The following is a 25,250-nucleotide window of genomic DNA, read 5'->3' as shown; positions in this document are numbered from 1 at the left end:
TAGTCACTTACAAGGGTAAGATCCTGTCCCCACACCCAACTTGGTGGGGATCAAAATGATATCGGTTGGCTGGTTCGTACAAGCGGAAATGAAAGCGATTGTACGAAGAAGAGGTATTGTGAGTTGATAAAAAGAATGAAGTTGCCTATTGAAACCATCAGACTTGATAATCTATTTAAAGAAATTCAACTGGTATAAATAACTACTAGATATCGCAACGGTATTGGCTCTTGCAAGCAACTGAACCGAAAGATTAATTAGAAGCCCTAGGGTTTACAATGAACCGACTTGTGAATGCGCTAATCCTTTTCATCGGCTTTGGATTGAAAGTCCAGAGTTTGCATGATCGGGCCATGGTCTATGGGTTTGACAATGTGAGTCCGGGAGTCTACGGTATCACATCATTGAAGGATTTCAAGCTTCTGACGAGCCCTCTAGATTCAACCGTCGGCCAACCTCACATGGACAGCATGTTTCGATGCCTTTGATTGCTCTAGACTGGAAGTTCCTTTGGACTATTCAAACATAAGTCTTGGCACAACGTCGATTGCCTTCATCAAGCTAGCTGGCAAAAGTGCCACCGTCGGGTCTCCAAGCATTGTACTCAACCCCGGTAAGATCTCAATTCTATCGAATGCAACGTTATCTGAATTTCGTTTGACTTGACTGACACTGCGGTAGGCGGTCCGGGTGCTTCTGGTGTCGACCTACTCCTCACGTACCAGAATCTTATCGGACAGATGTTTGGGGAGGAATACAACTTCGTCTCCTTTGACCCTCGCGGTGTAAACAACAGCGGTTTGCATCTAGACTGCTTCTCAAAGGATACGAAAGCAAGATCGACTTTCTATCGACTGCACAGGACAGGCGCCACCAATATATCATCAACATCGCTTGAGGAACAGTACTATTCAAGCTCTATCTACGGCGAGTGGTGCAACAATGCTGTGGAGAACAATTCACCCCATTCATATTATGTCACTACGCCAGCAGTTGCCCATGATTTACTCACATTTACCGAAGCCGAGGCTGCCATGGCCGGTCGGTCACCATCAAACGCCAAATTGTGGTGCTACAGCATCAGTTACGGCACTATCATCGGGAGCACTTTCGCTTCCATGTTTCCTGACCGCGTTGGGAGAATGATACTCGATGGGGTTCTGAACGCAGAGCAATATTATAATAATGATTGGACGGACAATGTTGATCAAATGGACGAGGCAGTGGAAACATTCTCGACCTTCTGTTATTCCGCAGGGCCTGAAAAGTGCTCATTTTGGGGACCCACGTCGGCTAACATCACGGCCAGAATGAATAGCATCATCCGCCAGCTTCAGAACCATCCAGTACCGCTAAGTGGCGTCGGCGATCCAGACCTGCTGACAATGGTCACCTATTCAGACCTGAAGAGTCTTTTTCTCAATACACTCTACGCCCCACTGGCAAGGTTTCCAAGGATGGCCGACATCCTCCATCAGGCCGATCGTGGGAATTTCTCCGCTCTTGCGGGCATGTATGACAAACCCTATAACCGATGCCCGTCTTGCCATTACATGCGCCGATTCGTATCGGAGAAACAGACTTATTACCATTGAACAGTTCAAAGCTTGGGCGGAGTACGCCGGGTTGAAGAGCCAGTACATCGGTGATATCTATCCCACCTACCTCGAAGGTATCCTATGCCGGTCATTCCGACCGCAGTTGCCTGATAGCTTGGTAGTTCAAGGTAGGCAACACTCATTTTGTTTATCTGTCTCTTTTCGGCATTCTACAAAAATCGTCTTCGGAAAAATGGATGACCATCTGCATTGGAATCAAAGTCTAACTAGGTTTGACGCAGAGGAAATCAGCGCACTAAACATCCCTACGTCCTTCCCGATCCTCTTTGCGAGTAATATCATCGATCCTATCACGCCGTTGCAATCGTAAGTTTCGGCCAAAGGGCGTCGCTATTGGATATGTGCCTAGCTGACAATATCTCGTCGTAGGGCGCGCAAGATGTCTTCTAGGTTTGCCGGATCTGTACTTTTAATGCAAGAAGCCGTTGGTGTAAGTTGTTATCAATTATCAATCCTATAGCCATGTCGACCAAGGTTCTAAGCTTACTCGAGTGATATTTCCTTTGAATCCAGCATACGGTTATCGACCAGGGGGGCGTCAGACTGTTACTTTGAACATATTCAGGCATATCTCCGAGGCACAGTTCCATCGTCCAACACTACATGCCCGCAACAATACATTCCTTTCATAGATTCCTCCCCCCTTTGACGGGTTTCCAAGCCGTGGGAGAAAGGTTCTGTCAATATTAGGAAAGAACTGACGGGTGTCTACCAATCAATGTTCAGTTAACCTCTTACAGTCTAACTAGTTGCGTATGAATACAGGCGCTGCATCCAATTGAAGCAAGAACTCGAAGCCAAATGCTGGGTTGGGATCTCCCCAGAGGGTATAGGTATACAAAAGCTAACCATAAAGAATATCGAATCAGCTCATTCGTGTACCTTGTAAATCCAACCCTACCCAGACCCATACATAAGAAATAAATATATAATGATAGTCGTGGAGTGCACACTCCACCTTCGAACCCCCACGGGCCACTCCGGACACACACTATCTCTCTCTCTCTCTCTCTCTTCTGTACCCTCCCATGCCTCAGTGTCCATTGATGGTGACGTTGTTCTGGTCAGTTTTTAGCTGATAGCCACCCTCTTCCATACCTAGATCTATTGCCGCGAGGCTTGTCGGTTCGTCGTCATTTTTGTCGTCCTCCTCGGGTGTCATATACTGGAAGTGCTGGAGGAGATATGTTCGATGTGTGGAATTCCAATTCTTTACCTGTCCCACCCGCGGGTTAGACATGATCTTGTCATAGTCTATCTATATGATCCCGATCCCAATTTTATCTAGTTGCTCCCACAATTTCATACGCAGAATAAGGTATTGTATGAACTGTATAAGAATATGCTCTCGGTGACTATGAGCCCTCATCATAAGTACTGTCTCAGCTGACTTGATTTTTTACAAGAAGTGACAAAGTCCGATCCTCAATGTCCGCATTTGAATCAAAATTGCACACTGTGACTTCGATAGTGCTTTGTATAAACGGAGTGTCTTCTTGTTCGGCGCCCTACTTTTCCCACCACTCTCTTAGCAGCTGCGGCGAGGTTACCCGTTCCGCTCCCTGTCACAACTCCCATCAAGGAGCGCAGCCCACTTTGCTTCTTTATCGGCAAATTCATTACCGTCCGCACCAACGTGTGCATGGATCCACTGTTAATTTTTCGATCGGATGGCCCGTATGTCGTTCTATATATGCATGAGCATGTACTGGCCAGACGATCGCTGTGGGTTTTGGACTGCCTGGATGGCAGCCTGGCTGTCGGAGAAAATGATCACCTCTCGTGCCGTTGATTGTCCGTTGCTCAGATCTGTATCCGTTCTCTTCTATGGGTTTGACCAGGGCTATCCCAATGTCGTTGAGCTCGGATAACGTGGTTGCGATGCCACCCCGTATTGAAGACTCGCCATTGATGCACCAATATGTCCTGCAAATCTGCTTTCGTCGGTGAAAATCATATCCTTGTTCCCTTCGATAACTGTCTTTTCATAAATATCGTCGTGGGTTCTTTTTAATGCTGTTTCTTGATTCTCAATGAAGCAACGGATCGGTGTCTCAAGAATAAATACACATTTTCCCTCCCACTTCTCATATTGTAATCGGAGTGTCTTCCATATGATTGCTTCGGTCTAGGCCCATCCGCCTATTATCCGTTCCTTTGGTTTTCTGGCTCCCTTGGCGGTTTGTAGGCTCACTCGTTGTGAGCCGGTGAGGTTCGTAGTTTGATTGGGGCGATGGATAGTTCTGTAGCGAGTGCTGCTCTCGCTGTCCCTCGGAACGCGCCGCTGATCAGGATTGCCGCACGTTTTTGTATATTCATAAGCTCGTTTGTTGGTTTGTCGAGGTCCCCCCTTGGTATCGCTCTAGCCCCTTGGCAGCACCACACAGACAGTCCCATAGCACCCGTGGAATGATGACTGCCTGGTATACCTTCCACATTGCAGTCAATGATGACCGCTAAGTAGAACTGAGATTCCGTAGAGTGCCTGGAGACTGCCGGTTGCCTTTGTGAGCATCTTCTTCCAATGTGTTATGAAATTGTGATATTTTTCGAGCCATATACCAAGGCATTCACCTGTTTCTGTAAGTGTGAGGATGGTTGGTGTATCCCTTGTGACAGACGCCAAGAGCAATACATGTATACATAAACAAATAGGCACACTCGTGAAATGAACATACGATTTCCAGAGACGGCTTGAAATGTGTGCTATAGGAGGCAATGCAGTAATCCCGACGCGAACGGGGGCGGATTTGCAGGACATATTCGCGCATCAATGGCCAGCCTCCAACAGGGGGCAATATCCCAAAGACGTACTGGTTCCCAGTCCACAGTATACGCTACCGGGGCACAACGACATTGAAACGGCATTTTCAAAAGCCAGAAATGACAACGAGCACGACCAACGGCTCGAGAAGTGATCTTTTTTCCGACAGACTAGCTGCGATCCATCCAGGCAGTTCAAAACCCACAGCGACCGTCTGGGCCAACACGTGTTAGTCCTGATATACAAGCACATCCGAGCCATAGGTCGCGGGACAGATCTAACAAAATCCAACAAATGTCACCATCAGGTGGATCCCTATACACGTTGGTATGGGCGGTAATGAATATGTCGATGAAGCAAAAAGTTGCGACCGGGACCGGAACGGGTGAACCGATAATCCTCCCTGAACAGGAAAAGCAGTGGGAGTGGGAGCGGGAGATAATCTCCTCGCCTACAAAGCACATGGCCGAACAAGAAGACACTTCGGTTGTACGAAGGACCGTCAAAGTCATAATATACGATCTTGATTCGTACGCGTACAGTAAGGTTCCACACTTCTTGTTCAAACTTAAGGTAGCAGAGAAAAACCGGTGCAATTGTAACCAGGGCTCAGACACCGATGCATATTCTTATGGAGTGCGCACAATACGTTCTTCCGCGTACGAAACTGTAGGAGCCGGCGTGAGACGTAGAAATTAACAAGATGGATCACGACAAGATCGTGTCGAACCCGCAGGCCACCCGGTACGTGGTCAACTTCATGCCATGCACTGAGTAGGTCTCAGTTACAGAAAGTGACACCCAAGGACGACGACGACGACGAAACGACAGGGCTCGCGGCAATGGGCCTAGGTGTGGAAGACGATAGATATTAGCCAATGAAGATAAATGGGGCCGTGAAACAAGAAACTCGGCCAGAGTCGACCAACAGGCCAGTCAACAGCTGGTCAGGACAACTTTATAATCAACTGGAAGCGAGGCAGGGAAGATTGCAGAGAGAGAGTGTGTGTGTGAAGTGGGAATTTGAAATTAGAAGGTGGAGGGTGCACTCCACAACAATCATTATATATTAATTTCTTATGTATAGATATGGGTGGGTATGGATTTATGGGTTTGGCGCAAGGCAAATGGGCTGATTCCGCACTCTCTACAATATACATCTGTATACTCTATGGAATCCACTATGTGGTTCTAGCTCGGCGTTGGGCGAGTTCTTCCTTCAGTTGGATGAAGCGCCCCTGGATGGCCATACGCAACTAATTAATTGAAGTTTGATTGATTGATTGATTCGATACATTTATTTGTATGGTAAGATATCTATGTATCTAAATTACCTTAAATGACAGTGTCTTCTCAATAGAAGCAACGCTGGTCCCAACAAAGCAGCTGTAGGTGCCCGGGTCCAGTATCCAGTTGCCTACTTCTTCATCATACCATCTTAGTTCCTCACTGCCAACAGTGATTCGCACATCACGCGTTTCTCCTGCTGGCACCCAAGTCTTAATGAATCCCGCAAGAGTCTTCGGGTAACTCTCCAGTCCCTTGGCTCGAATTTGGCTCGATGGCGAGATATAGACTTGTACCACCTCATGTCCATCACGCTCCCCATCATTTGATAAGCAGGCATTGATAACAATCATGGAGTCCATAGAGGTGGTCATTTGCCCGTCAAGACGAATTTCAGATAGACTGAAAGATGTGTATGAGAGTCCAAACCCGAACGGCCATAAAGGAGCAACTTCCCGCTCCTCAAACGATCTGTAACCGATAAGAACTTTCTCACCAATGACGGAGCGGTCCTGCGCCGCCTCTGCGGGATGCCATCTGCTTGATCCGTGGTCCGATAACTGGCGGGGAAATGTGATAGGAGTCTTTCCGGAGAAGTTGCATTTGCCAAGTAGTACATCCACTAAAGCATGACCGTTCTCTTGTCCCTGGTACCATCCCAGTACAATAGCGCGTGCTTGCTCAACCCACGGCATGCTAACCGGGCTAGCGGACTGCACAACAATAGCGGTGTTTGGGTTGGCAGCACAGATGGCACTCACGAGATCATTTGTGCGGCCAGGCAGGTTCAAGCTCACTCGATCACCTCCCTCCCCCTCGGAGTCTTTGTTATGGCCGACCACTACGACGGCCATGTCAGACCTACGTGCGGCTTCTACAGCCCGGTCGAACATCCCCTGCTCGTTTTCATGGAGAGCAAGGCCGAGACGGAGGCCTGACACGTTAGGGAAGAGAGTATTGTCGAGATTCTGGTTGGGTGGCAAAGTGACAAGATTTTCCACAGAGAGGTCGTAGGAACAACCGGCTTTTAATTCGACGACCGCTGTTTTGTCCGGGCTTGAGCATCCGAGGAAGCCGTTGCTGGGAGCTACTTCCGTCCACTCCGTATTGTCGATCAGAAGCCCCTTTTCGAAGAAGACTTTGGCTTTGCCTGTGTTGGCCACGCTCAATGTATAATTTCCGGAAATCTGAGGTTTGATAACCCCCGTGGCGCGATAGGAATATTGTTTGCCTTTCAAACTTGGAGGTACGTCGCCGTCACTCATCATATATACAAGCGAGTTTGGCCATAGACTGCTTGATACCACAGATCCGTCGAACGAGTGGCCGGCATAGAAGTCAACTTGGAGGCCTTGCTGAGAGAGGTCTGGAACGGAAAGGGAGTCTCCTAATAGGGGCGGGCGAATTGTGAAAGGCAACCCTTGCTCGTATGTGATATGTATATCAGGATTGCTGGAAGTGAGGGCTGTCCTAAGGCAATTCTCCGGCGTCGTGAGGTAGAACGGAGTGACAGCGGCACTTCCCGACCCACCAGCCGTGGGCTTGCACGCATTCGGACCGAGAATGGCGATGCTTTTTAAAGATGACGGCTGGAAAGGAAGAACATCTTGGTTCTTAAGAAGAACAAGGCCCGCTTGGGCGGCCTGGCGGGCGATTTGGTGAAATGTGGTGTCGTCCTTAGGTTTCTCCAGATTGATGTGATCCTGGACTAGACCCTCGTCTAGTTCAGCGAGCGAAGGTAGTAGACCTGCCTTTTCTAGAAGTTGCAACACCCGCTTTGCGCTAGGGTTAACGTGGGCGGCTTCATTGATTTTGCCCTCGTGGATCGCAGCCAAAAGTCGCTCCCCGCGCCGTATTGGGGGGCCCGGCATCTCGAGATCCGTCGTGGCAATGAGACTTTCCACAGTGCTATTGCATCCACCCCAATCGCTCATCACCAAGCGATCGAATTGGAGCTCCTCACGTAGAAGTTGTGGAAGGATAGCATGGCTTTCGTCGGCATGAACTCCATTGACCAATGGATAGCTGACCATTGCGGTCCAAGGATCCGCCTTTAACGCCATCGAAAAGGGCTTCATATACACTTCCCGTAGGGTGCGTTCATCAATCTTCTGGTCGACGTTAAACCGTCGAGTTTCAGTGTCGTTTAGAATAAAGTGTTTCATGCACGCACCGACTCCGCTAGTCTGGATGCCGCGAATCATAGCGGTAGACATTGTGCCGACGAGGAAGGGATCTTCTCCATAGCCCTCGAAGTTGCGACCACCGAGAGGCGAGCGCGACAAATTCATGGTGGGGGCAAGGAGAGTTCTGCAGCCTTTGCTTCGAGTTTCATCACCTAGCACTGTGCCAACCTTCTCCACGAGCGTGGGGTCCCAGGTCGCTGCTAGGGAGATTCCACAGGGGATGAAGGTTGTCGGCGAGCCATAATTCCATTTGGACCCGCGGGGTCCGGCTGGGCCATCAGTCATTTTCAAGGAATGAATTCCCAGGCGATCAATGGCCGTGGTTTCCCACATATTCCGACCAGCTAGAAGGGAGACCTTCTCCTCCAAGGTCAGAGCCTGGAGGAGACGGTGTACAACGGGACTGTCAGGATCGCGGACCATATTTCGTCGGGGGGCGGGGATATGCGCTGGTGCGAGTACTGCTTTAATTTCTACAAACGGTAGTCGGAGGTGACTATATATGAAAGTCGACTGACTACCTTCGGGGGTTATCCGAAGATAATGACGATGTTGGTGCTTGGATAACACCAAGTGGCGAACATCGACTCCTAGCCTTTAATCAAAGTTCATCCAATTAAATTTTCTCTAGATTTCGACACTGCCCAGGTGGGCTCTTGGACTAATGGCCATTCAATTGACAAATCCAACGCCGGGGAACCTTCCAAGGTTAGAAAGAAACACGGAGACGAACGGTGGAGATTTCCTCTTGGTTGGTGACAGAAATGTGCCTGTACCGCTGCTAGTACGATACGGGGTAAGTCATTTTCATTGAAAAATTACAGAGATTATTAGGTAAGCGGACTGGGAACCTTGGAAGCCAGGTGCCTGATTTTAATGACTTGATGCCTGAATGCCTAAATGCCTGAATCAAGGCTTGCGCTTTTAGACCACCGTGTAGTTATGTTGCACAGTGTGCAAGTGTACTGTAACCAACTGGGCATAGAATAACTAGGCGCCGTTAACCCATAAAAATTGATATTCTGATATCCATACGAATGGAGATATCTCCATGTTTCTGGCCGGTTTGCAAATCTCAAAAATGAAGCTTTTCATCTCCATTTAAATCAAGTCCTACCATATCCATTTGTATGGGATGAAAAGCTTTATTGTCATTCCTACCTTAGCCTAGCGGAACCTGTGTACATTGCTTATTATGGGATCTGTAATAATACTTCGCGTATTTGTATTTTTCTGCCCAAAATATCGCATGGAGCCATTAAAATCATGCATTCGGCATTGAGCGCGATACACCGTCGCCTACCAGACCCTGTGAATTTCAAAATGGTTTTTGGGAGTCAAGTCGTGAATATGGCTGACCTAGCATTCGCTATGACATTATTTATACCTACGTAGCTACGGAAAGGTTTGATGGGATTATGTTGATATGTTTGGAAATTTTAGTAGATGGTCACTCTTACAGCCAGGGCCTGCTGCAACACGATTCAATTTCCACTCTCCCCGCAAATCTGTTTTCTCTACATGAACCGTGGGTATGGAGAGTGCATACGTACAGTATTGCTCGGGGAAGTTCCCCGAGACAAGACAAAATTTGACCCTCTCAGCGGGGAAATAGTGCCGGGACTTCCCCGGTCATACAAATCCGCCTCCATACAAAATTACTAAGTTTGGAAACTAGGTCTTGGCGCAGTGGATGGTGATAGATCAAAAACTGAGCAATGTACCCTTTTCAAAACTGTAGTCGCCCAGGATTAGTGACCTTCTTTGATCTCCGAAGAAAAAAGACCTTCCATCATGGCTGCCCGAGTAAAGTGGACTGATGTGCCAAGTAAGTATGATCATAACAATCCCGTTGTTCCAAGGTTATTTACATTATACACAGATAATGCCCATCCCATCTGGTACAAGGATGCAGGTCTGCGTTGGAACGTGGCTCTCGGGCTAGGTCTTTGCCTTGTGATAGCGACTAACGTGAGTTCCCTTCTTTTTCTTCCCCTTTAATTTCCAACCTGCATATGCCTGTTTTTTAATCACTCGTTACTGACTTCCGCTGCAGGGATGTGAGTGATAAGTATTAGTACCGACTGGGATATTTATATCTTTTCTAACATGATATTCGAAAGATCAATCTAGCCTACTGAATGGATTTCAAGCAATGCCTTCGTGGCAGAAGTGAGTTTCAACTCTATAGTCAGTCCGAGTATCTAGTCTAATTGTTTTCTAGGTATTTCGAAAGCCCTACGGGTGCTTTATTGGGCATCTATGCCGCCTCCTTCTTTCTACCATCGATATTTACAGCTTTCATTGGAGATTATATCTCCACCAGGCTAGGTCGCCGATGGTGCATCATCATAGCAAACATTATTATCTTAATCGGTTCATTGGTCAATACTTTCGCCAACTCTGTGGGTATGTGGTGCGGTGGTAAGTGACCTCTTAGTTCAATTGATGGTCCATTAAACTGACCATTTTCGGAGGCCGTGTCATCATGGGAGCTGGAGTTGGGATGGTCAAGGTAGCGGCCCCGGTGTTAATTCAGGAAATGGCCCATCCCCGACTTCGACCTATCCTTGGCTCCTGTTACCAAACCTTTGCCTATATCGGCACATTCTTTGCTGCTCTGATGACATGTGAGCGTTACCAATTCACCGGGAATTCCCATACCTAACTAAATCTTACAGTTGTTGGTCTGTACGTGCCTGGCGACTGGGGATGGCGATTTCCTTCGCTGCTTCAGATTATCGGGCCTGCTATCGTTATCATAGTTGCAGTGATTTGCCCAGAGTCCCCTCGCGTGAGCCCACCCCTCGACAGCTCATTAGAAGTTAATCTAACTGTGTCATACAGTGGCTCATCAAGAATGGCCAAAAGGAGCAGGCTCACAATATCCTTGCCAAATTCCATGCCAACGGTGATAAGGATGATGCCCTTGTTCAACTAGAGATGGGCGAGATAAGTGATGCAATTGAGCGTGAGACCATCCAGAGTAAAGCAAGCTTCCTCGATTTTGTACGGACACCAGGAAACAGGAGACGTCTGGTGGCACTTGTGGCCCTGGCTTGCTCCTTAAATTGGATGGGGAATGGAATCATTTCCTAGTAAGTCCAATGCTCACAAGTCTAAGCGACAAGGTGATTTACGATCTTTTAGTTTCCTTTCACCTATCCTCAGGTCTGTTGGTGTCACTGCGCCTGTCCAGATCACACTCATCAACGCAGGACTGGGTTAGTCCTCATTTTCATCCCTTTTTAAACTGATTCAAAAACGCGTTCTAATTTTCAACAAGCACTTTGGAACTTGATCCTTGCAAGTATTGCCGCTGTGTATTGCGACAAAGCTGGTCGACGACCTTTGTTCCTCGGATCTGTCGCAGGAATGTTCTGCTCTTATATCGTCGTCATGGGCTTATCTGCCGGCTTTGCACATACCAATCAAAGTTCAATGGGTATCGCCGTTATACCCTTTTTGTTCATGTATGTGCTGTCCTACTTACCACGCCTCGAGTGATTCAAGCTGACCATTCGAAATTAGTTATTTTGGATTCTATGATATGGCGTTCACTCCACTTCCAATTGCGTACACTGTCGAGATCTTACCTTTCAGCATTCGATCCAAGGGAATGGCGCTATTCACGAGTACTGCCACATTAGGAAACGCATTCAACCAATTTGTCAATCCGATCGCACTCAATGCAATCGCATGGCGCTAGTGAGTTGATCCTTCTCTCTCAGTTTCGTTGTATTCAATGTGCACCCTCTTACGAATACGGCTAGCTACGCGGTATACATTGGAATTTTGGCATTTTACTTCTGCCTTATTTTCTTCCTATTTCCCGAAACGAAGAGGCTGTCTGCCGAGGACGCCTCAAGGGTGTTCGATTACGATAGGAAAGGGTTGAAGCTTGGAAAATCCGATGATGATGGTGAACAAAGAGATACGAATTCCGATACCTTAGAAGGAACAGACTTCGTCGAAAATAACCACAAGGAATAAATGACGGGTGGGATGTGGTTCGCAGGCTCTTTATGCGGTCACTTTTCAAGCTGTTCGATCCGTTTGAGTCTCGTCGTAGAGATTAACATAATTTTTGTCGTTAATCTAGTACTGTCGAATATTTCAACATTGAAAGGTGATCCTACTTACATATGTACATAGTTAGCCACCCCTAGCCATTGTTAAGTAGTGTAACTAAGTCGGTCTTGAAGTACCCGACAACGACCCGAGGACAACCACGTAACGATAATCAATTTGGAATAATTCAGGTCTCCGTAATGTTTTTAGATAGACATTAAATTCGGCAGAGGTCAAATAATTAAGTTGATGCAAAAGGGTGTGGCGTGCATAGGGCAACATTAGCCGACTACCCATTTATTGCGGGGCCCCAGGTTACGGTTACTACACCGTATTATGTTTTGCCAGCAGAACATTTCAAAAGTAGTACATATGTATTTTATTAGTTATAGAAAATTAAAGTACTGTAGACATTGATACTGTATATACTGTATAAATTGAGACTATAGAAGTCGAGACTGCAGAAATAAAGATGTTACGGAAATTGAGATGTTACATAGGGTGATAATATAGAACTTGATAGAAATTGTTGCCCAAGAAAGATGTCAAATTGCAAGGTTGCATACATGGGATGATACCATATACCATGGAAGATTATGTAATCATGCTTAATAATAACCGCACAGAAACAGCAGTTTCTATTATATAGAAAATGCAGAGTTCTCCATATCAGCCCTAAGGTCTATACATTTCAATACGTCAGATTTCTGTCAGTTATAAGCCCGGCTTTGTTCTATTAATCAATTCAAAGATCAACCCTGCTTCCAATCGATACTAAGGTAATTTACCTAGCGACGAAGTAACCCCTAAATCGAAGAAAAATCGGAAATCTGTCTAAATCATGGCCGATTATCTCTCCGCGGGTCTATCCTCCCGCGTTATCCTTAAGGATACCGAAACTTAGGATATATAGATCGCTAATATCGAATCGATTATAGTATAATTTGACGTTTAGGAGCTATATAATCCTAGTAAGGAAAAAGAACCGGAGATACGGAAAGCTCCGGTAGAGATTATATCGATTAAAGAAGCGGAGAAGAAGTATAGCGATAAATAGGTCGATACTTATAAAGTAATTTAATCGAACTAGTTAATAAAAAACACGCTCTATACCTAGGAAAAGAAGGGGTTAAGTATAATTATAATAGTAATCCGGAATAGCGTTTACGTGAATTTCTAGCTATTTATTATAGACTATAAGACTCTATATAGTCTACTCCGAAATCTTTAAGAAAGGTTCGCTTTAGAGTATAATCCGACCTATTCTACTAGGCTCTATTAATAATAAAGAAGCCTAGATAGAGGGTTAGATAAAAATATAAATATCGATAAATAGCTATTAAACTAGGAGATAGTTTAATTAAGCTATAAAAGAGTAGGAATAATAAAGATAAATAACGCTTCGACTTAGTTCCTTAATACTATCTTAGTAATATTATTTAGATTCTATAAGATATAGACTCTAAGACTATAAGATAAAGAAGATATCGGATTTACTAAGTTTCTTAACCGGTATCGAGTATACTAGAAGATTATCTATAGTAAGCTAGTTACTAATTAAAGGGGTATCTCTAAAGCTACTTTTTTAATATAGTAAGGCTATAAAGAAGCTAAGCTAAAAACCTCGGATAAAAAGTTAGCTAATATAAAGTTAGCTAGAGAAGAACTATTATTTAAATTAAAGCTATATCTATATAGATAGAACTATAGACGGTACCTACCTTAGAAGTATTAGGACGTCTTTAATAAGAATAAGCCTTCTAGGTATACTAGAAATAAGGAAGCTAAGTAGAAATAGGAGAAAGCTATAAAGGCTAACCCTACTTAGAAGGCCTAGGTTAATAAGAGACGTTAAGAAAACCTATAGGGAAAGGCAGCGTAGTAAGTAAATACTACCCTTAATAATAAAGAGGATAACTTATTATATAGGTTCTTCTCTATATAAGCCGGCGTATTAAAGATAGGTAAACCTTAAGTAGCTAAGTTATAGGCCGGCGTACTAAAGATAGGTAAGCTATAGGAAAGTAAGCCTTAGGTAAGTAAGCCGGTAGCTAGTAAGTAAATTCTAACCTCTACTACTATTATATCTACCTAAATCTACGAAGCCGAACTAATTAGATAGAGATAGGTAGTTGATACCGGAGCGTAGATATATATCTATAACAATCGGGAGTTATTTAAAACTTTTAAAGATATATAGAGTAGTATTAGGGTAGGGGATATAGAAATAAGTATCGACGGGGTAGGTACTATAGTAATCTATAGTATTAGCGTAGTCGATAGTAATAAAGTAGTTAAAATAAAGCTATATAATACTAAGTACTTGCTTAATTTCTATAATAATCTAATATCTAATAGGTTAATAATAAAGGCGGGGATAGTAATAAACTTTAGAAAGAACTATATTAAGATAACTACTAAAAAACCGGTATATAAAGTATATTAGGACTAGAAGTTAATATAATTAATATAACTAAAGGACTTCTAAAGCCCTAAGATATTAAAGGATATAGCTCTTACTACTATAAAGAAGTTAGTAAGTAAGCTAAAGTTAGAAGCTTTAATCTAAACTTAGTATAGGCGCCTAGGCTATATTAGTTAGTAACGCCTTACTAAGCTAGTAGAGATAATTAAGAGGATTACTATTAAAAGTAACCCTAGTAAAAAGAAGTAGGTATATAAAGCTTATTAACTAGTAGATACCCCGAAGTAAATCTCTTACCGGAAAATAGGCTAGGTATATAGTATATTTAGACGTATCTACTTCGATCTAGTATAGAATTAAACTACTTATAATAGATATATCTAGATAATGTATTTTTACCTCGATAGTATTAAGTACTACTTTATCTTTATATATACTAAAAAAAGTAAATACTAAATAGTTATTAGGAAGTTCCTAGTATTAGTTAAGAACTAGCTAAAGATCGAGATTAAAGTATTCTACTATAATAATAAGCGGAGTATAGGTCTTAAGATTAAAATAATAATAAAAGCCGAGGGATATATAATTAAGTATTCGCTATTTAGCTTACCGGAGATAAATAGTCCTACCGAGAGATCTAAGGGGATAATAGTAAGAACTACTAGAGTTCTAATTAATAATATAGATCTCCCTAAGACTCTTTAGCCTAAAGTAATATATATAGCGGTATATATCCTAAATAGGACTCCTATATAGATTAAGGATAATACCGGTAAGAATTAATAGATTATACCTTAGAAAGAATTAATAAAGTATACCGTATTAGATAGTATCTATTACTAAGAGATTAACCTTTTAAATATAAGGTTATATAGCTATCTAATATACTCGAGAATTATTAAAAGAGTATAATTAGATAAGATAGTACCTAGAGTAGAGATAGGATATCTTATTAGGTATATCTCGAAGAACTTATATAAGATATAGTTCCTATAGAAAGGCTATAATAAAAGGGTCGATATAGTTAGAGATACTATTTTTAATAAGATAAAGAGGTATTCGAAATCGACGTCGATACCTAAGGAAGAAGATACTATTAGTACTATAATAGATAGACTAGATATATAGCCGTAGGTACTTACTAATAATAAAGTATAGGCTAAGATTAGTACCTAGATAGAGATACCTAGATCGATAGTTAGGATAGTACTATATAATAAAACTAAGTATACTAAGTAAGCTAGAGATAATATAGTCGATATAGTTAATATAGCTATTAATATAGCTAATAATCTAAATAATAGAGATAATAAAGAGGTTAGGTAGAGAACCCTACTATAGGTTATAAAGGAAGTAGCTAGATTACCTACCCTATAGTTAATAATTAGACTAAGGGAGTAAATAATAGGAGAGTAAATAAATCTATAGAGAGGCCTACTAGGGAGCTTCTTAGATATACTATCCTCCCTACTACTATTAAGGCTATTAAGATTATCGATATTACTATTAAACCCTCTGATTTTATTAAATCTATTAATTCTATCGAATCCGGTACCCCAAGAAGCTATATTATTATTACTAGATCCGATTTCCGTGATCCTATCGATCGAAATTAGGGGGGTAGATAGAGATATAGAAGAGAGAGATAATAAAGTAAGTAATAACAAAGTAGAGATAGAGAGATAGCTATAAAGGGAAATAGTATACTTACCGGTACTATTATTATTATCCTACCGAGAAACGTCTCATCGAGTATCCTCCTAAGTAGCATTATTATTATCCTAAAAAATATTAAGAGATATATTAGGTAATATCGATATATTAAATATTATTACCGGTAGTAGATCTAGGAGACTAAGGACGGATCTAGATTATACTATATATCTATCTCTCGATAACAATTAAAATAATCTACTAAGCTTATTTTATACCTTCTCTATAAGTATAAGTAAAAGATTCGATAAGAAGTTTTACCGAGATAAACTTCCCCCGCTACTAGAGAATTAGGTATAGATTAAGAAGTACCGGTTCGGAGAAGGATTTTATGACGGTGCCAATTACAACTGACCAGTTGGTTAGAAGAAGATACGTGTTAACTCGGAATCTTATTAATGAAGAGGAAAAGGATAGGCCTAGTAACTAGCTAGCTATATATATATCTTTTCCTCCGTTTATAGACGGAAGTCTATATCGCAATTAAGCCTAATTAAGTAATCCCTCGATTGACCTATTTATTATCTTCCGTCCTACGTTTGCCCTTTACTCTATTAATAGTTAAACGGCGGGCGCGGTAATCCCGACGGGTATAATCTAAACGGCCCTTCCCCTATCTCCTACTCCTCCTCCGTTTATAAGCCCCGCGGTAGTTTATAGTTATCTTCCTCCTAATACTTAATTAGTCGGTTCGGGGAGAACTATAAGGACTCTATTAATAGCGGTAGGCTATCTAGTAAACTTAGTAGTAAGTTAATTATAACCGAACGATCTTTATAGAACTTCTAACTAGGTAGCTAGTATATAAGGTCTTCTAGGTCGAATTTAAATATCTTTAGCGCTATATACTAGAGCTAGTCGTTAACTAGCGATAAGAGGTTTATAAAGAACGCCCCTAAATATTAGAGGCTCTAGATTATTTTATATCCCCTAGATTAAACTTAGTAGCTACCCTTAGCTATATTTATATAAGCGATATTATATATCTCTCTTTCTAGTAGTATTAGGCTATTATTATTAAGGTAAAGAATCTAGAACTTATCTTAGTCTATATACTCTTTCTATCTTAATAGATTAAAAGATAGACCCGCTTAATTTTAATAGATATAGTAGAACTCTACTAACTTTTATAAAATATATATAAAATTAGAGGCTAAGTACTATACTAGATTATTATTATATTTAGTTTATTTAACGCGATATTATAACTTCTAATTCTAGGTCCTATTAGCTAGGACTCGCTCGACTTTATACTTCTTATAGTCTTTAATAACTATAGCCTTTAAAAGATTTTAAATTTATCCGGTTAGAGATTTTATAGTACTAATTTTATATAGTTTCTTAATATAAAAGATAAGGTAAACTTTAATAGTTTTAAGGAGATCGATCTTAAAGAAACGGCCGGATTTCTTAAGGATTTTATATAACCTAGCTATCTAGTTATCTAATTTCCGATTCGGCTTTTATATTATCTAATCTTTAGTTATAATAAAAATTATATCGCTTATATCGAAATCCGGTTCCTATTTATACTTATCGATCTTATATTTTTATATATTTTATATTAATTTTAAATTAGCCTTAATCCGGACCTAAATATTTTCTATTAGTTTAACGAATTCTTAAATATTTTATTTTAGGCTAGTTTTCGGGAGTAGGCTAACTATTTACTAGTCTTATAATATATAAGATTAATACTTATATTTTATAATAAATAGCGATATTCTTATTAAATCTTATAGAAATACTACTATTACGAAGTCTACTATCGGTAGAATTTCCGACTAATTATTTTAGTAGTATTCTATAAATAGTCTTAGTTGTTATATTATATATTAGTTTATAATCTTTATTTAATTATCTATTTACGGATAGTAGGTAGTTAATAGTTTCCTCTTTATATTTAGGATCCGATAGAACTCTTTTTAGAATTCTAATATAAACTATAGTCCTCGGTCCGAGACTATAGAGTCCGGTATATTATAGTATCGGTATATATACTTAATAAATAGCCTTACTATCTCCTAGCCTATAATTATTTTATAGTATAGAATTAAGATTAGCCGCTTTATTAATCGGTCTATAATAATATATATTATATTATATCTATATTTATCCTTTAAAAACGATCTAAAGTTTATTATAATATATTATTAAAGCCGGTCCGGCGTTAGTAGCGGTTATAGTAACCCTAGTTTTTTATTATATTAAGGTTTCGTCTATTTATAGATTAGATAGTTTTCTATATACTTATCTATATCTTTCTATAATCCTAGCTAGAAGTATTATTATTTAGCTAGATTAGTCGTTTTCTTCTTTCTAGGATATATTATTAATACTTAATAGTATATCTTATCTAATAAACGCGCGTATAGGTCGTTATTCTTTAGTACTACTAGTCGGCTATTATAAATTAGTAATCCCGCCGGTATAATTTTATATAGCGACTCCGCGTTTATTATCTCTTCTCGATATCGCGTAAGATTAAGGTACTCTATATTTACTATTTTAACCTATTTTATAATATCTATCTTAGATACCGGGATATTTATTAGTACGAAGATAGCTATTATTAGGTCCTTAGGTTTATTTATAGTTTCTATCCTTTTACTTAATCGGTTTAGAGATAGTAGTATTTATATTTAGTAATCTACCGAGCTTTCCGATTTATCTTTTTAAGATAATATATCCGCTATAGCGTTCTTTACTACTAACTAGTATTCGATAATAAATCTAAATTATATTAGTATTTAGGCCTATTAAGCTTACTAATTATTTAGTATTCTTTTTTATTATAAAGTATATTAAGGATCGATAGTCGGTATATATCTTAAATAGCTTATCTTTCTATAGCTCTTCTAGCTCGGATCTTTATTCCGCTAGCGTTTTTATAATCGTAAGTATCTTCTTATTATAGATATTATAATTTTACTTTATTAGCGAAAGTATCTTTAAAAAAAATAATATTAGATATTACTACTTATTTATATTTTTTTAGATAAATACGCCTCCTACTACTTTATTTAAGATATTAGTTTTAATCTAGGTCTCCGCTATTAGGTTATAATAGTATAGTATTAGTATCTTTATTAAGAGCTTTTTTAGCCTTTCGAAAGCCTTTTAGTAGTTAGTTATTTATTCGAACTAATAATTTTTTTTTATTAGCTAGTAAAGTAGTTTTATAATTTTACTATAGTCCCGGATAAATATTTAATAGAAGTTATAGAACCTAAGGAAGGATTAAACTCTTTTAATTATCTTTAAGACCTACTATTTAGCGATAATATTAATTTTTATAAGGTCTATCTAGATATTCTTAGTATTAATAATAAAACCGAGGAATCTAGTTTTTATTATACTAAACTTATATTTTAATATTACTATTTATAGTCCGGCTTTCTATAAGTATTTTAGAACCTTTCGAATCTACTTTTTATATTAAGTAGGGTCTTTATTATAGATAAGGATATTATTTATAAAGATTATAATAAAGTCGTCTAGATACTTGATTAAGATATTATTTATATATTTTTAGAAAGCCGCTAGCGTATTTATTAAGCTAAAAGGTATAATCTTAAATTTATAAGACCCTAATCTTAATTTAAAAGTCGTAAATTCCTCTAATATTAAGTCTATCTTAATTTAGTAAAAATCTTAATATATATCTAGCTTTATAAAGACCTTTATCTTTTCTAATCTCTTAAGCGTCTTAGGAATTAATAGGAGGGGGTATTAGTCTCTTTTTATTATTATATTAAGCTTTCGGTAATCTATATAGAATTATAGTCTATTATTTAGTTTTTTTATTATAATAATCGGTAAGGCGAAGAGAGCGCTATTAGAGACGATAAATTCTTTATATAGATTTTTAACGATATATTATCTTACTATTTTAAATTCCTTTATAGATATCTTATAAAGCGGGTTATAACTAAGCTTATTCTTTCTTTCGATTATAATCTTATAATCGATCCTATCTTATAAGAATAGTAGTATATCTAAGTCTTTTTTAGAGAATATATTAAGATAGTTATAGTAAGTCTTTAGGATTTACTATTCTAGCTCCTCTCTTTCTAATTTATAGACTAAGATTTTATTAATCTTATATATATTTATAATAAAGATATTAGCTATCTTTTCTTTTATATATCTATCGAATCCTATTATATTAATTATTATAATATCTATTAAAGGAAGTATCCTTTTTAGATTTCTATTCTAATCTTTTTAAGACTTTAGGGGTTATTCGCGGTTAATTAATATACGCTCTATCTTAACTAGATTACCCTATCGGTCCTTTTTTTAAGTCTTTAGTAATAAATACCGCGTTTTTTTATTTAGGCGTTCTACTCTCGTCGTTCTATATCGGTTTAGTATACTAGGTTTAAGATTAGTTATTTTAAGATTTCTTATAGAATAATTATACTCTACTTCCTTACTACCTTTTTAATTATAATAGTTTCTCTTAGCTATTATAGACTATATCTCTAGTAGTCTAGTAATATATTATAATATACTAGCTAGCGCCGGCCTAGGATAATATCTATAGCTCTAAGATTAGTAATTAAGTAGGGTAGTTATAGTTATCGTCGGCTATTAATAACTAATATTAACTTAATAAGATATATAATTATCGGTTTATCTTAATTATTAAATCCTCTAATTAGATAGGATATTTCTAATCTTTTTATAGGCGTCTTAAATCTTTATAATAGAAGAATCGCTAGGTTTATATTAATAATAATAAAATAATCCGTCCTTATATCTACTAATACTATAATAGTAATAGTATAAATATTATATAAGAGCTATATCTAAAAAATTATATTTTAGTCCGGTTAGAATATCTTTTTTATAAGATTAAATATCTAAATACCGACTATTCTACCTAAAAAAGAGATTTTTCCTAAAAGTATTAGTTTTTTAGCTCTATTAAATTATTAAGCTCCTCTATTTAGTTTATTAGGATCGGGACTAATTACTCGGTCGCGGTTACTATCTTTATCTTTCGTTACTAATAGTTCTTTATAAAATATTTATTTTTTCTATATTTATAATATTTTACTATATTAATCTTAGTTTTTACTTTTAAGGTCTTACTATTTTTAGCTCTTAGTAGGTTAGTAGAGGTAACTATTATAATAATATAGCTTTTTAAGCCTCCCTTACTACTATCTTAGTTCTATATAGATTTCTTTTTTTCTTAATTAATAATTATATCTAACCGATTAAAGATCTATAAATAGATCTAGGTAAACTTATTAAATAAGGATATCCTATTTATATCCGCGATAACTAACCTCTATAAATCTATAATAAATTTATAGTAGAGGTCCTTCTTTCGGCTATTAAGGTCTATCTATACTTTATCTATTAGATAATAGAATTTAAATAAGAATTATCCGAACTTATCCCTCTTTTTTATAATTAGTAAATAGTAGCTTCTTTTAGCGTTAACTAGTTAATTTAGGTCTTTATAGATACTATCTAAGTACTTAAGAATTTCCGCTATATTATAATATTAGTAGGTCGCGCCGATCTATTATCTTAGTAGAATATATTTTATTATCTCTCTATTATAGCGGTTAATAATATAAGTAATCTTTAGAAAGTTTATAGGGTAGTAATCCGCGTTCGCTTAGAGTTTATTTCGAATTAATATTTTTTATTTTTTTAAAAAGAGGCTACTTACTATTTATAAATAGAGGCGGGTCTAGTAATTTTAAAGATAGTTATAATTAATCGCTTTATTCTTAGTTTAGGGGGGTAGTATTTTATAGTATCTAAGCTAATCGTTCGATAATAGGGCTATCTACTATAAAGTTTATAGGCTTACCGATTAGTACTATTAGAGAGGGTTCTATTCCTAAGGATCTTATTTTAGAGGATCCTTATAAGAGATTCGGATCTTATAAGGGGTTTATATCTTATATAAAAGATTAAAAGGACCTAAATTCCTTTATTATATTTTTTTTAAGTTTAGATATAATAGCTTTAAGTCTATCTATTTATAGTTTAACTTTAGATTTCTTTATTTTAGTCTTTTTATAGGCCTTTTTTTATTCTTCGGCGAGTATCGCCTATTTTTATAGCTTATATTTCTCGACTATATATTAAAGATATTATTATATAAGACGCGGATTATCGCGAACTAAATCTAAAAAATTTTATTTAAGGATTAGATCTTCTAGCTCTTTTAAGCTTATATTTAGGATCTTATTAAAAATATTTAATTCTTTAATTCGACTCTTTTCTTTTATTAATTTTAATAGAGAATATATTAAATTAAAAGAAGGATAGATAATATTTAGCGTTTCTTCTCTAATTATTTTTAGAATATTATTATCTTTAGGAAAATTCCTAGGCGTTTCTTAGCGAACTTCTTTATCCGTTACGTTCTTTTTTTAGGATAAATAAAAGTAAGCTATCTTACGCCTAAGGCCTTAATCTTAACGTACGTTCTCTAGCTATAATATATTATAATAGGAGTATAAAGATATACTTAGTTTATTAGATATATATAGGGATATCTAATTAACGTATAGGTATATAAATAAAAGTAAAAGTAATTAATAAGATTATATAATAATACTAATTATAACTAATTAGTTAGTTAGAAAAAGATATATATTAACTCGGAATCTTATTAATAAAAAGAAAAAGGATAGGCCTAATAACTAGCTAGCTATATATATATCTTTTCCTCTATTTATAAACGGAAGTCTATATCGTAATTAAGCCTAATTAAGTAATCCCTCGATTAATCTATTTATTATCTTCTGTCCCGCGTTTACCCTTTACTTTATTAATAATTAAACGGCGGGCGCGGTAATCCCGACGGGTATAATCTAAACAGCCCTTCCCCTATCTCCTACTCCTCCTCTATTTATAAGCCCTACGGTAGTTTATAGTCGTCTTCCTCCCGATACTTAATTAGTCGGTTCGGGGAGAACTATAGGGACTCCGCTAATAGCGGTAGGCTGTCTAGTAAACTTAGTGGTAAGTCAACTATAACCGAACGGTCCCTATAGAGCTCCTAACCGGGTGGCTAGTATATGGGGTCTTCTAGGTCGAACCCAAATACCCTTAGCGCCGCGTACTAGAGCCGGTCGTCAACTGGCGATGGGGGTTCGTGAAGAACGCCCCCAGGCGCCAGAGGCTCTGGATCGTCTCAGATTTATAGTAGCGGTAAGCTTCGAAGTCTAGATATTTAAAAAGAAAGAAACCTATACTAAAGTACTAATTCCGAATTAAAGAGGAATCTAGGTACTATCTTTAAAATAGGTCTTTACCTATAAATTTAATATAGATAGATTTCTCGAGAAGTTTAAAGCGAGAATCTACGTTAGAGGTAATCTTTAATAGATATCGATAGAAGAGAAAAAGGTAGCTACCCTAGCTATTAAAATAGCGAGAGCAATCTTTGCCTTAGTAGTAGCTTTTAACCTCGATATAATATAGAGAGACGTAGTTAATATATTCCTAAACTTAGTATTCTAAAGTAAGATTTATACTAAGTATCTATAAGGATTTGAAGTATAAGGTTAATACTAACTACTCTATAGAGCTCTCTATAGCTTACGAATATTACTAAGATTATAGTAGTAAGAAGTAATAAGAATATTAGTAAAACTAGGCCTTATCCCGGTACCGGAAGATCTATATATCTTTATTAAGAATAGTATTATCGTCTTCTTCTATATAGACGATATTATTATTATAAACTATCTAGATCTTTATTATACTAAGTAGGTAGCTAAGCTAAATAATAATATTAAGAAGTAATAGGAATTACGAGAACTAGAAGTAAACTAGTTCTTAAATATCCGTATTATTAGAGATAGAGATTAGATAAAACTCTAGCTATACTAAGATAATTATATTAAAAGTATAGTAGCTAAGTATAACTTAATTACTAAGAGAAAGATAGGGTCCCCGATAAGTATAGGAACTAAACCCCTTCTTCTATTCGATAGAGTAGTATTACCGAGTTAGATTTATAGTTTCTAGGCTAAGGTTAGATCTATTTAGTATACTACTACTATCTCCCGGCTAGATATAGTAAAAGCTATAACTAGACTAGCTAAGTTTCTAATAAACCCTAGTCTAAAGTATATCGATACTATCGACCGAGTGATTTAATACCTCTATAAAACTAGGTTTTAGGCTATCGAGTATAATATTAAATAATAAGAACTAGATAATAATCTCGGTTTAAACGAAATAAAGGGTCTCTAGTTTACTATAAAGTTAATTAAATTTATAAGCGATATATCTTTCGGAGATAATAAAGACCGGAAGAGTTCGGAAGGTTATATCTATAAGTTATACGGCGGTCTAATTGATTAGAAAGTATCGAAGTAAAAGATAGTAATAACGTCGATAATTAAGATAGAGCTTCTTACTCTAGTAGAAGCCGGAAAAACCGTCTAATAATAGCGCCGAGTCCTTAAAGTACTAGGCTTCTAACTAGATTATCTCTTATCTATTATATACGATAATTAGTAGACAGTCGATCTATTAATAAAGGAAGGATCGACGATATATACGAAGTTGCGGTATATAGATATTAATCGATCCTAAATAAAGTAGGAAGTTAGTATAGGTAGAGTCAAAGTAGACTAGGTTCTAATTACAGCGATGCCTATAGATAGACTTATAAAGGCGCTTCTAAGATAGAAGCAGTATCTCTTCCGAGAGATGATTAGGATGAGAGAAATCAGGCATCTGATTTATCTAGAAGAAGTGAAGAAATGAAGGATTTAGCAGCTCTGAAAGCTAAGAAAATGCAGGCTTTAAGAGCTAGGGGGTGTGTCAAATTGCAAGGTTGTATACATGGGATGATACCATATACCATGGAAGATTATGTAATCATGCTTAGTAATAACCGCACAGAAACAGCAGTTTCTATTATGTAGAAAATGCAGAGTTCTCCATATCAGCCCTGAGGTCCATACATTTCAATACGTCAGATTTCTGTCAAAAGACTATGTTGTAATTACGAGAATTTGTACGAAAGAGGTAATCGAGGTGACGGTGTACAAGGCGGTATGAAAAGCGGTCAAAACTTAATATAGGATAGTTATTGGAGGCTCTACATGGTCGTATCTCGGGTTCCCCCATTCCCCATTTGTTCCCCCTCTTTCCCTTCTTTTCAATTCACTTTTCCCTTTCCTACTTGTGGC

At 38.0% G+C, this 25,250-nt stretch overlaps 4 protein-coding genes across 4 annotated transcripts; 3 read left to right on the top strand and 1 right to left on the bottom strand.

Annotated features, from left to right (window-relative positions):
* Nucleotides 1-278: 278 nt before the first annotated feature.
* N7516_009474 (uncharacterized protein) lies at nucleotides 279-2,049 on the top strand (the record flags this gene model as incomplete). Its single annotated transcript, XM_057222193.1, has 6 exons — nucleotides 279-374; nucleotides 439-613; nucleotides 682-1,513; nucleotides 1,581-1,726; nucleotides 1,841-1,925; nucleotides 1,989-2,049. Coding segments are annotated over 6 exons (1,395 nt in total), but the record flags the coding sequence as incomplete, so codon positions are not given.
* Nucleotides 2,050-4,318: 2,269 nt separating this feature from the next.
* Nucleotides 4,319-4,723, top strand: N7516_009473 (uncharacterized protein; the record flags this gene model as incomplete). Its single annotated transcript, XM_057222192.1, has 2 exons — nucleotides 4,319-4,533; nucleotides 4,558-4,723. 2 exons carry the CDS (start codon nucleotides 4,319-4,321, stop codon nucleotides 4,721-4,723), a joined length of 381 nt encoding a protein of 126 aa, XP_057072464.1.
* A 985-nt stretch (nucleotides 4,724-5,708) lies between these two features.
* N7516_009472 (glycoside hydrolase) lies at nucleotides 5,709-8,279 on the bottom strand (the record flags this gene model as incomplete). Its single annotated transcript, XM_057222191.1, has 1 exon — nucleotides 5,709-8,279. One exon carries the CDS (start codon nucleotides 8,277-8,279, stop codon nucleotides 5,709-5,711), a length of 2,571 nt encoding a protein of 856 aa, XP_057072463.1.
* Nucleotides 8,280-10,011: 1,732 nt separating this feature from the next.
* Nucleotides 10,012-11,849, top strand: N7516_009471 (uncharacterized protein; the record flags this gene model as incomplete). The annotated part of the gene is made up of 9 exons (XM_057222190.1): nucleotides 10,012-10,028; nucleotides 10,081-10,280; nucleotides 10,334-10,486; nucleotides 10,538-10,650; nucleotides 10,704-10,954; nucleotides 11,007-11,080; nucleotides 11,143-11,329; nucleotides 11,388-11,564; nucleotides 11,630-11,849. 9 exons carry the CDS (start codon nucleotides 10,012-10,014, stop codon nucleotides 11,847-11,849), a joined length of 1,392 nt encoding a protein of 463 aa, XP_057072462.1.
* Nucleotides 11,850-25,250: the final 13,401 nt, after the last annotated feature.

This window comes from Penicillium verrucosum, assembly GCF_028828655.1.
Source record: "Penicillium verrucosum strain IBT 35672 chromosome Unknown utg000003l_segment0_segment0, whole genome shotgun sequence".
Lineage (NCBI taxonomy): Eukaryota > Fungi > Ascomycota > Eurotiomycetes > Eurotiales > Aspergillaceae > Penicillium > Penicillium verrucosum.
This window is presented reverse-complemented; position numbering and strand designations above follow the sequence as displayed.